The following is a 12,446-nucleotide window of genomic DNA, read 5'->3' as shown; positions in this document are numbered from 1 at the left end:
TGCGAAAGTTCGAATATTTATAATTAAACACTTCTTTGAGAGTACTCATGTCAAAGATAGTTAGATTTACATTTGCACACACAAACTCTGAGTGAAATTTAAACAATTAGGGCTTCGTACAAAGTTACACGTTGGTTGCGGGTCGAAAGTTATAAGCCCATTCGAGTACAAAGTACGACGAGACTTGAATGTAAGCATTAAAACATCTGCTTTTTACATCTTATCATTTGTTAATATACAATCAACGTTTGTGTGCTGGTAAAAATACAATTTTCTATCGATACCTTCTCGCCAATGTTATTATTTATAATTTCGTATAAAAGTTTTACGTAATAAATATCAGCAACTATGTAAAAGTGTTTCTTGCTATATATCCTTTTTGTTTATCTTCTTCGTATTTTCTCTTCTTGCTATCTTCTCACCTTTGTTTGGTTGAAGGCTAAAAAATATGTAATCTTAAATGGTTTTAATGTTGGTTATTGTGTAAACAATTATTAGCATCCCTGAAAGCATTATTCTGGAAGGACCATGAAAAGTTGGAGCTAATAAGTAATGTAAATTAAAATTAGGTAAAAGCTGTCAAATAAGATATTAAAGTGTAACACACAAGTATATCCCTACTAATAATAAATGTGAATGTACTCAACCGATTTTGGTGAAATTTGGTACAGCGATAGCCTAGAGCTGGGGAAAGGCGCATAGGACATCCATGGTTCCCGCGGGATTTGTCTAAAACTGAAATGCACAACGATGAGTTATAACCATAACAAAAGTAAGTTTAGTTTGCTATAGTAATCTTCCTGGAAATAAGATTCATATATTATGTTGGGAAAGGGAGCGAAAACGGGAACCGAAACTGGAATAGGACATCGCATAATCTTAAATTCCAAACTTGATTATTATTTTTAAAAACCTTATATCTACGCGGACCAAGTCGCGGGCATCAGCTAGTATATATGTATATTATACTTTTCACTTTGCAATTAATTAAAATTAACATTAATTATTACTAACCAGGTTCTCAATCGCAGTTGGTTTACGCCTGGGTATACCTAAAACAGTTCCCCATATGTGCCGCTGCGGAGGCAATGTGGCCTTGGTCACCATGGCTTATCTTGCCGCCGCAGTGCGGGCCGTCTCTCATGCCATGCCGCCTTAAACGACGTCTTGTGTCGGGCCTTTACTACCGTCAACGTGCCGGCTATCCTAAAGCCGAATAGAATTTCACGTAATGATGGTAAGAGGCCTAATGGCATGACGTTGATTCCTTGGAGTCGTGGAAAGCCACTGGTGTGGGATATGACTTGTGTGGACATGCTAGCCCCCTCTCATATTGAACATACATCTAGAGCAGAAGGTGCAGCGGTGGAAATTGCCGAAAACCTAAAGCGGAGGAAATATGCAACTCGGTGATGGATACATATTTGTTCCCTTTGGGGTGGAGACGATGGGTCCTTGGGGTTCATCGGCACAAAAACTCATAAAAGAGTTATCCAGGCGTCTAACCGATTTAACAGGTCACCTAGAACTGGTACATACCTCTGTCAAAGGATAAGTTTGGCCATACGAAGAGGTAACGTTGCCAGCTTCATGGGCACCTTACCTAGCGACAGCGTTCTTAATGATATTTACTATTTGTAATTAATTAATTTTATTACATTATTAAAGTTTTATTTTATTATTTCTTATATAAATAGTGTTATTAACTATTAAGTCATATGTTAATTAATATTATAGTTTGGACAAAATCACCGGCTATTGCACACTTTGAAAAGTTTATTATTAAAATGGTAGGCTTTCGTAAGCTGATATATTCCAGTGGGTATTAAAACTTGATAAGGAGCCTCGTCTATAATCGGTATTGTGAAGAGCTACTTAACCTGATATCAACTGATTCATTTCAAAATCGAACTTTACACCATATACCTATTTAAGTATCATAGTCACTTTTTAATAATCTTCCACTTACCATCCCTTATGGTGGGGAGAGCCAACTCTTAATGACGTCAGACGGATACTTTTAAAATTACCAACCATAGGTTACGTAATGTGACAGGGTTCCATGCCTTTTCCCATTCGCTAGGTTTATTCTACAACATGTTGCGACATGATTAAATTTTAACTTAACTAAGAGATTGCAAATGATATGATTCATTTGGCTAGATAAGATATTATGGGTACTTGTTTTAAGGTCAAATTGAAATGAACTTCTTTCAAAAAGGCTTAAACTAAGCGCTTCGAATCGTTATATGTATAAATATTTAATTAGAATTACTAGATCTACCTTCAGGAAAAGGAGGGAGTGTATCACGGGGAGTGATCCGAAGAGCTGTTTAACCTGATTCCTGCCGCCGAATTCCACCTTCGCACGACACGCCACAAGTTAGGATATCATCCCCACCATCTGGATGTGTGGCGGTCCTCCACAGTGCGGTTTACAAGGAGCTTTTTTCCGCGTACTACAAAGCTGTGCAATACGTACCTTCACAAAAAGCGCGTACACCTTCCTTAAAGGCCGGCAACGCTCCTGTGATTCCTCTGATGTTTCAAGAAATTGTGGGCGGCGTTGATCACTTAACACCAGGTGACCCGTACGTTCGTTTGTCCTCCTATTCCCTTAAAAAAATAGGGAGGTCTCGTAAGAAAACATACAAGAAACTCCTTGTTTTCTGCCTATCCCATACAAATTAGTTTTTTTAATTTATTAGATTTTTTTTAAATCACTTTATATTGCAATATAATGTTAGCTGGGTCAGCTAGTAATATATATTATTTTATTAACATTATGCAAATTTAAGCAAATTGGCAAATGTATAAGTAGAGGTATTTAGTAAGTATTGCATAATAATACGTAGATGAACATTCTTTTTTGATATTTGGTTGAGTACTCGTGACAGGCAAGCTCGCTTAAATGTTACTGCTTGTGGCAGTGACGTGGGACGGGTCGTTCTCTTTCCTATAAATATGGTCGAGAGAGGCGATGGCTGGCCCATGCGTCATGCTCGTGAACGGGCTCTACTTGTGGTGCCTGTAGGAATTTGTTACTAAAAACTATTCAACTTCATGTTCTGAAAATTAAAGTTAATATATTTTTTTATAATCGCTTATTTATTGCTTGCATAAGACCTTATTTTATTTACGGTGTGTGTGGATTGATGCATATACAGTACTCATTAACTCTTGTTTTTACGTATTAATTTACATTCACTTTTTTAAGTTACTCGTGTAAGGCATTGAGCATTTAACGTTTGAAAAATTTTATTGTTTTTAAAAATTGTTATTTTTAGAGTAATTACTTTAATTATTGTTATTGAAATGATTTGTAAAACGACGAAGCTGTAAATGTTGATTTATAAAAGTGGCAATGAGTTCCTTGCCACTTAATCTCGTTAAATCTCAACCTTATCCGAAGTGGTGGTAAATATAAAGAAACAAAACTTTTGACATTCATAAGTGTCATTTCATGGAGCTACATGAATGGAGTGATTTTGATTTGATTTATTTTTTGCATTGCTACAGGCAAACCAATGCCACGACTGCGATGGTGGAGAGACGACAAAGTAGTCAACAAACTGGACCCGGTGGAGGATGGCTCCAGACTCAGCGTGTTGGAACTAAAGATCCCTATGTTGAACAGGGAATTCTTCGAAGCTGTTTATACATGTACTGCTGACAATACAGCGTTAGTTCCACCCCTACGAGTCAATGTCCAAATACAGCTCTACTGTAAGTATTGTTTAATAATACTATTGAGAATAGAATAATTTTAGTAAGTAAGTAAGTATATCTTTATTTGGAAGAAACACTACAAATACACGTAAACATTTACAAAGTATAATATCAAATAATATATAATAATAATAACTTTTATTTCTAAGCAACAACCTTAATTAAAGTATAGCGAAAACTTAAAAATACAGGGGATACATAAGTTTTGGTCGTGGATCGCTGCTGCCTGTGGTAGGTAATAAAATATCTGTATTACTGGTTACCAGGATTCCACTTTTACACAGTGACTAAATAGCTTGAAATTTCAAAGGATAGAGGTAAATGTGTGTATGTTTGTGTATGTGTATGTGATACGAAAAACTTATCTGAATAATTACGAATATGCCTAATCTACTTTAAACTAAAAAACGTCAATTCGTCCTATTGATATACAGCGTGCACGGATAAGGTGAGTTAGCGTCGATAAGTTTATTGGGTCAGAAAAGTCAACGATAGTTACGATTTTTATCTCAAGTAAGAGATAGACTGAATATTGGGAACGGCCGTAAATAGAGTCTGTAGCTGATAGACAACTGATAAAAACAGACCAGGAATATTACTTTAGTGTGCGTGACACGTCTACATCTACGTCTTACACTCGATTTGTATCACTGTTTGTGTTAGTGTGCATGCATTGCTCAAATTAGAGGTTAGTTATAAACTCAATTTATTAACGGCCGTTCAAATATTCAGTCTCTCTCTTACTTGAGATAAAAATCGTAACTATCGTTGACTTTTCTGTCCCAATAAACTTATCGACGGTAACTCACCTTATTCGTGCACGCTGTCTATCAATAAGACGACGTATAGCTTACCAGCGAAAGAAGTTTGTATGGAAATTGCAACTCAAGCGTCCCTATATAAGGTGATAAGAATGACTTATCGGGTATATTGGGACAGCTTCAGATTATTAACAGATAATTACTGACAGTAGAAGGTAGTAATTTATCTCTATCTGTAGATAGTATATTGGGAACGGCCGTTAGACGTTTTTACAGCTGTCATAGTCTATATAGATGTATGTGATATAAATTAATAATTATCTTACTAGCATAATATTTATCCATTAATAAATTGAGATCGTAGAATCGTGGAAAGAAAATCTTTAAATATTATAGAATTAATATATAGAGCCTCTTGTTATTAGGCAACGCATAAAAACAGGCCAGGTTTATTACTATAAAGTGCAAGATGGCTAGGTCTGACCCTCGTTGTTTTAGTGTGAGTGCCTTTACTGACAATAGAGGTTAAATGTTCGCCACTATTCTTTCCTACGTTTTTATTTTAGTCTAGCTAGATTATACTAGCTAAAATTATACGAATTTTATCTAAGTATTAATGAACTTTAACGAACGGATGCAGACTTAATATTTTAAATCGAATCCGTAAGTCATTAATTTATAGATATTGTAATTCTGTGCAGCTGACAAATTCATCATGAAAATTGCAACACATTCAACTTTTATGCATAAAATATTCAATTGGTAAATGGGATGTAAAGATAATAAATAAAATGTATTTTACATTCGGTGCAATCATTGTTTAAACTTTCAAAACCCTGTATGATATTAACTGATGACAGATTTTTGGGCTGGATCTTCCATTAAAATAGTTAATGCCTGTACATCCAGTACATATACGAGAACTCCTATACGCTTATAAACATATTAGCCAATTTTAGAAGAATAGTGATGTACGCAGTGTCAATACTCGAAACAAACATAAACTCGCGATTCCGTCTACTAGGCTCCATAAAATTGCTAAATCTTTTAAAGTGGATTTTGTTATATTTTATAATTAGCTTCCAAATGATATTAAAATATTACCTATTAATAAATTCGATTTAAAAATATTACACACAAGAAATAAATTAACGTCTAAAGCATATTATAATGTGAAAGATTATTTGAAAGATAAAGATAGTTGGAATTAATGTTTCTAAATTTAATATTGTTATACTCATTTGAATGATATTGTAACTTTTCTACTTTATCCTGACTTGCACTAAATAACTTATAAAGTTTTACAGTGAATAAAGATTTTTTTGAATTTGAATTTGAATCTCATTTGTTTTGTGAATGAGATGCTTTTATGAACTATTTTTTATTGATTCTGTCCAAAAAGGTGATGATTTCTACTACGTCCTTAAATATTTTTTATATTATTGTACTTCTTTAAAGATAAAAATTACTCTAATTACTCGAAATTAAACCTATTTTCATTTCCTTTTTTAAAAGGTAAACAAACGTAACGAAAATTTTTACAATTCTAATTTTAAGACGCTTTATGGTTTTATAGAATACTAGCTAATACCCCGGGACGTCGTTCGTGTACATATTTTTACATCTTGGGTTACATTATTGGACATTTAGTAATTTTTTTGAAAATGTTATGTACCCTATATCAGCCGGAGATAATGTAGCTTCTCAACAGTGAAAGAATTATTCAAATCGGTTCAGGAGTTGCGGAGCCTATTCAATATAAATAAACAAACAATCAAATCTTCCCTCTTTATAATATTAGTATAGAACAGCTGACCTGGCAAACGTTGTTTTACCATATAAATTATATATGTAAACCTTTCTTGAGCTTCAACGAATCTATTACAAAAGATTTCATTGAAATCGGTCGAATAGTTTAGGAGATATTAGGGAACATACACACATACATTCTCTTTTATATATATAGATTAATAGTATTATGTCCTATGATACATTGCTATGGGGTAACACTGCCGATATTTATATAATATTTGTGCTGCAGAAGAGAGCTATTCGCGCTATTTATAACAAAGGTTATTGAGATCAAGAATCATTGAGAGCAAAATTTAAAGAAATTAACATCTTGACTGTTGCTTCTCAATATATTCATCATAGTGTAATGTACGTGCACATAAGTGAATTTGCTAGGAACTGTCATAACTATAATCTTAATAACACCAGGAACAGACATAAACTGATGATACCTTCTACTCGGCTAAGTCGAGTTAGTAAGTCTTTTGTGGGGCGATGTATATGCCTTTACAAGAAGATCCCAGAAAATGTTCAAAACAATAGTATTACGATATTCAAATGAATTGGTAAATAATGTTTGTGTGGTAAAGGTTACTATAACATAAATGACTTTCTTAATGATACCACAGATTGGGAATGGAGCCACCGCCCTCAGGCTATTAAATAATAAGTTTATTTGTACGATATTACTTTGTAAACATATTTTATGAAAAAAAGCCCGCTGAGTTGGTTGCGCCCATTCTTCTTAGGTCTGAGATATTCTTTTTTGAATAGGTGGACTACTACCTATTATTCTTATTCTTATTTATTCGATTTAAATAGTTCTGAAGTCGCCGGTGAATTCATGTGTAGAGACATGGTAGACAACATATAGTGCAGATCAACCCTTGAGAGCAGTAGCGATGTCATAGAGACATTTAAAATTGGCTATCATATGTCATTTTGACAACCGGTATAGCCGAGCGGTTAGCGATCCTACCTACTAAGCTAGAGGTCCCGGGTTCGAATCCCGGTAGGTGCAAGCATTTATATGATGAATATGGATGTTTGTTTCCGAGTAATGGATGCTTAAATGTATTTATGTATGTTTATATGAATTTATGTATGATTAAGTAAGTATATTGTATTAAATATATCATTGTCTTGTAACCCAAATACACAGGCTATATATATGCTTAACTTGAGGCAAGATAATTTGTGTGAAAAGTGTGTCAATATTATTATTATTATTTTCCTACATTCATATTAAACAAGTAGGTCGATATTCGCTTGAACATACATTTCTAAGTAACTATTATCATTTTATTGTCACTGACACTGACTGTGTTATTACAAATAACGGGCTACACTCCGGTAGTGCCGGCAGAAGTCAAAACTTGAACAATAACGTTGTGCATTTTGGAATATTTTGGAATATTTAGGGAATAAATTCGCATGAAATGCTTCATTTATCAGTATAAACGTACTAGCATTTATGTGGTTAAATACAATATTCATTTATTGCAATATCGTACACAAAAATGATTATTTATTTTACATTAAAAATTTATTTCTCAGAAAAATTAACTTTCATCCATAATTAACTGTAAAAATATTTCACGGCTGAGATTCGATGATCCGTCGACCTAGCGGTATTACGGCTTCGCAGTCTCAATGATTCAACCACTGGCCCAAAGACCGTATGATCATTAAGTTGAAATAGGTAAACTATAATTAGTTAAAAGTATAAATCTTTCCTCCATAATTTCAACGACTGTCTTACAAATTTTTGGTCAGGCCACGTGTCCTGACGCGAGTTTAACATTTTATACTTTTTTTTTTTTTTTCACTTAAAAAAGTTATGGATGTGTTGAACACTTGTTTTAAAAAGTTCTATTACAAATCTGTGTTTTTCTGTTGTTTAGCGTTCAACATTCTTTAGACATTCTTTATATTTAAACACGTTTCGAAGCTTGTCTAAGGTGATTGTCTATTTAGATTATTTGACGACAGATAGATGACAGCTGTCAAAAGTTGCGTTTCGTTCCTTTACCCTTACGTTTATGTTGTGCTTAACGACGTTTTAGTTAAACACAAGCTAAACATTGTTTTGTAAAAGAAGAAGATAAACTCCATTTTACACGTCGTTATTGTTAGGTCACTGATGTTGTTAATGTTTCGTTACTGTCTAACTAAACGTGTCTAAGCCATGTTTAATACAATTTTTTTTTGCATTTTTATAATTATTATTATTGAGAATTAATTACTCTAGTCATTTTTCACTTATTCAGAATAATCATGCAAGTGCATAATCGACTCAAGCCTAAACCCGAACAGAACAGCTCAGTCGAATTCAGTACTCACAAAGATGAGTGCTCAAAGTGCATTAAGAAGTTTTCATTACAATAGTTTTAGCTGTACAAAACAGTCAGGTGATTAAAATTCATGATTTTACTAGCTCTTAAAAGCTTAATATCTTTACGTTGAATCAACATTACTCCAAGCGTTTCTCATACATGTTTGTACAATTCTAAAAATTTAATTTGAAAATTTCCCTCGCCCTTTATATCAGCCATATTAATCTCGTAGACCTAAATACAAAAGGATTTCCACAAATTCTGTTAGCACAACTGTCAGGTTCACAATAAGCCTTCAAATTATGAAACTTGATACATTAATTAAGCAATGTCAAAATAGAAACTAAATGAAATAGTTATTAGTGGATGTGAGTGATGGGGTTACGTCTAATTTTGAGAACAATAATTCACGAGACAAGAACCCTTTGTGTTATTACAAGGGCGGAGGTGAAGGTTCACGGTATGGACCCTTGACACAACCCTCACTTTATGAAATTCTTGTCTACACAAAGAAATAGTAAATTAAACTAAATATTTTTAGAGGATATCAAAGCTTGGTGACTTAATTCCAACGTAAATAAGGTTTGGTAATGTTATCCGTGTTTTCTTTTTGCAGAAAATATCTGAGTTTTGAATATTTGCAATCAGGCAGCCATTTTAAAAGTTAGCTCTACGTGACACTTCAAAAATCTCTAATTTACCGTTTACATATATTGTAAACAGCTGCTTGCTAAAGTGATGAAAACTTTAAAAAGATAAGGTTCTCTATGCATCGTAATAATTTAATATTGATGTATAATCTCGGAATTTACTAAGCCAAATTCAAAAATTCTTCCATGCTACATTGTTCTTAAGTGGTATATTATTAATTAATAAGTAATTTAATTGAGTTCGAGGTGGGAGGCTCCTTTGCACAGGATGCCGGCTAGATTATGGGTACCACAACGGCGCCTATTTCTGCCGTGAAGCAGTAGTGTGTAAGCATTACTGTGTTTCGATCTGAAGGGCGCCGTAGCACTAGCTAGTGACCTTGAGTCATAAGATGTTAAGTCTCGTTTGCCCAGTAATTTCATAGTGAAGGTGACGAGCGCAGTTGTAATGCCGCTCAGATTTTTTGCGTTTTTCAAGAATCCTGAGCGGCACTGCATTGTAATGGGCAGGGCGCATCAATTACCATCAGCTGAACGTCCTGCCGGTCTCGTCCCTTATATTAAAAAAAAAAGTTTAAAATTTGTTGTATATATATATACAATTGTACAGTTTTAGCAAAGCAAGGCGAAGAAAAATACGCCGTTTAAATGTTTTGTAGGACGCTAACGGTTTGAATAAAGCTACTTATATAAAACGTTATAAAACTTATTTCCCGTGTAAGAAGTATCAGTAAGAAGTAGCCGCTCAGGATTCTTGAAAAACCCAATAATTCTGAGCGTCACGGTAACTGCCCTCGTCACCTTGAGACATAAGTTGTCAAGTCTCATTTGCCCAGTAATTTCACTGCCTACGGCGCTCGTCAGACCGACACACAATGATGCTTACACATTACTGCTTCGCTGCAAATAAACGCCGTTGTGGTACCCATAATCTAGCCGGCATGCTATGCAAAGGAGCCTCCCACTGCCACTCCATAGGTGTATATGCATAGGGAATGAAATCGGGCAACTTTATTGATAATTCACTATCATTAACAATATTATGTTTAAATAATGATCTATCGATCGTGATCTAATTTTCAATTCAAATAGGCAATTTCAAATTATTTTCTCATTATTCAAAACTACCCGAACTGTTGTGGCTAGCTCTGTTCGATTACCAACTTAATTTTCACTACAAAATCTGTTAAATGCGTTTACATTGGTCACAGATAAAACCACAGGGCTGTAACGCGTGCCTAGGGTTGCCTTACAAAGGGTTCGGTTAACCATTGCCAGCTAGGGGTATCGATAAAGGAAACCTTCGTGTTAATTAGTCTTTCATGTCATTAAATGTCGATTGTAATGATCTGACCCGCCTGAACAAAATGTGGAAAAAGAGGGGAATTACTATTAACAATTTTTAATATTCCCCAATTATCTGTATGGCGTGGAGTCGTGGACGATACTGGCTCAAAAGAGGTAGAGGATTGATGCCTTGGAGATGTGGTGCTGGGGGCATATGTTGAGTATATCTCGGACGGCCAAGAGAACAAATGTGTCGATCCTCTCACAGCTCAAGATAAAAACCCGTCTGTTCACGATATGCCACCACCGAATTATTTCATATTTTGGCCACATATTGTAAAGGGGTAATGGGAGCCTGGAGAAATTGATCATAGTTGGGAACACAAATGGCAAGCGAGCCCGAGGCCGATCTCCTACCAGATGGGTCCACTAAATAAAAGACTCCAGGTCCCCGAGGTTTAGCTCCGTCGTTTGGGCCGCGATGGACAGAAGCCGATGGAAGCAAAAAGTTCACTTTAGATGTGGACCACTTGTCGATAACCACGATCCGCAGTTATGAGGGAACGACTAAAGAGAGAGAGAGTATGGATCTAGTCTGAAAAATTAATAATAACTAACTATTGCTACCTGATTTTTAATCTGCGTCTGTTCCTTTTCTGTATAGAATCCCGAAAATATGGATCTTACTTGTAATTATTTTGATTCCTCTACGATTATAAAAAATACTCGTTTCTTGAATTAAATGGCTGTTCCCAAGAGATTACTCTGAGACTGAAGCACTTTGCAGATAAGATATTCTAGAATAAACTGTGTAAAAACTTTTAGGTATTATTAGTTATTAGTTCTAGGAGAGTGAATACATTAATATTTATTAATTAAGATGAATTTTAAAGTGTTTGCATTTTGTAATAAAATCTGTTTCGGTCACAGCAGTCACTTAAGACTTTTTCGGTTACTTGGGACAATAAGTTATGAATACAAACCATGCTTGAAACACCTTGGCTCATTAGAAGACTCTGCTTCAATCTTTTTGACTTTATTAACACTTGACCTCTGAATGTCTGAATTTCGAGACCCAAAATTACGGTTTGACAAGTGATACGACATGGAAAGGGCCGGAGGGTATTAAAAAAGTTGGAAGACAGTTTAAGAGGTGGGCTGATGATGAATTTGAATACGCTGGAAAAAACTGGCTATTATTGGGCAAAGATGGAAGAAAATGGAGGAGATCTTCGCCCAAATAGGGGCCCATAGTACTGATGAAGACATTCGTTATTAAGAAATGGACAAAAACTTACTAACATACAACTTTTGTTTTTTTTTTAATTCTTATAATATTATAAGTTATGGTTACTAGCAATAATTATAAAATGTTTTTTAATTATTAAATTTAGTTAAATTTAATTATGTAATTTAATATGGGAATAAAAGGCTTATTGATTTTATTTTATTTTATAAGTGATACAACATGCAGTGATACAATTGCGAGATCGAATGAGAAATTAGGAGATCCGTAGTAGAACCGAAGTAACTGAAATGGCAGTGGGCAGGGCACATAGTTTGACGGACAGATAGCCAGTGGGGCAGTAAAGTCTTGAATGGTGACCACGTACACGTAAGAAGGCGCAGTGTTGGTAGGCAGGATGGACCGACGATCTAGTCAAGATGGCCGGAATGCGTTGGATTAGGAGCGCAGGATCGATCGTCGTGGAGATCTTTAAGAGAGGCGTGTGTCGAGCAGTGGACGTCTTCCGGCTGATGATGATGATGATGAAGAAGTAATACAACATGATATAAGTATAGCTATAATTACTAACACTTCGTTTATTATAGGGAGCGGACTTAAGAAGTACCAAACGAACATCATTATCTAGAGTAAAAATCTTAAATCA

General features: G+C 34.8%; 1 protein-coding gene across 1 annotated transcript in view; it reads left to right on the top strand.

The window, feature by feature from the left end:
• LOC126975889 (nephrin-like) overlaps window positions 1–12,446 on the top strand; it is a 291,725-nt gene that overhangs the window by 214,483 nt on the left and 64,796 nt on the right. The window contains exon 6 of the mRNA XM_050823989.1: window positions 3,520–3,726. Within this exon, the coding sequence (XP_050679946.1) occupies window positions 3,520–3,726 (207 nt within the window). The remainder of the gene's footprint in view (window positions 1–3,519; window positions 3,727–12,446) is intronic.

The sequence above is a fragment of the Leptidea sinapis genome, chromosome 38 (assembly GCF_905404315.1).
Source record: "Leptidea sinapis chromosome 38, ilLepSina1.1, whole genome shotgun sequence".
NCBI lineage: Eukaryota > Metazoa > Arthropoda > Insecta > Lepidoptera > Pieridae > Leptidea > Leptidea sinapis.
This window is presented reverse-complemented; position numbering and strand designations above follow the sequence as displayed.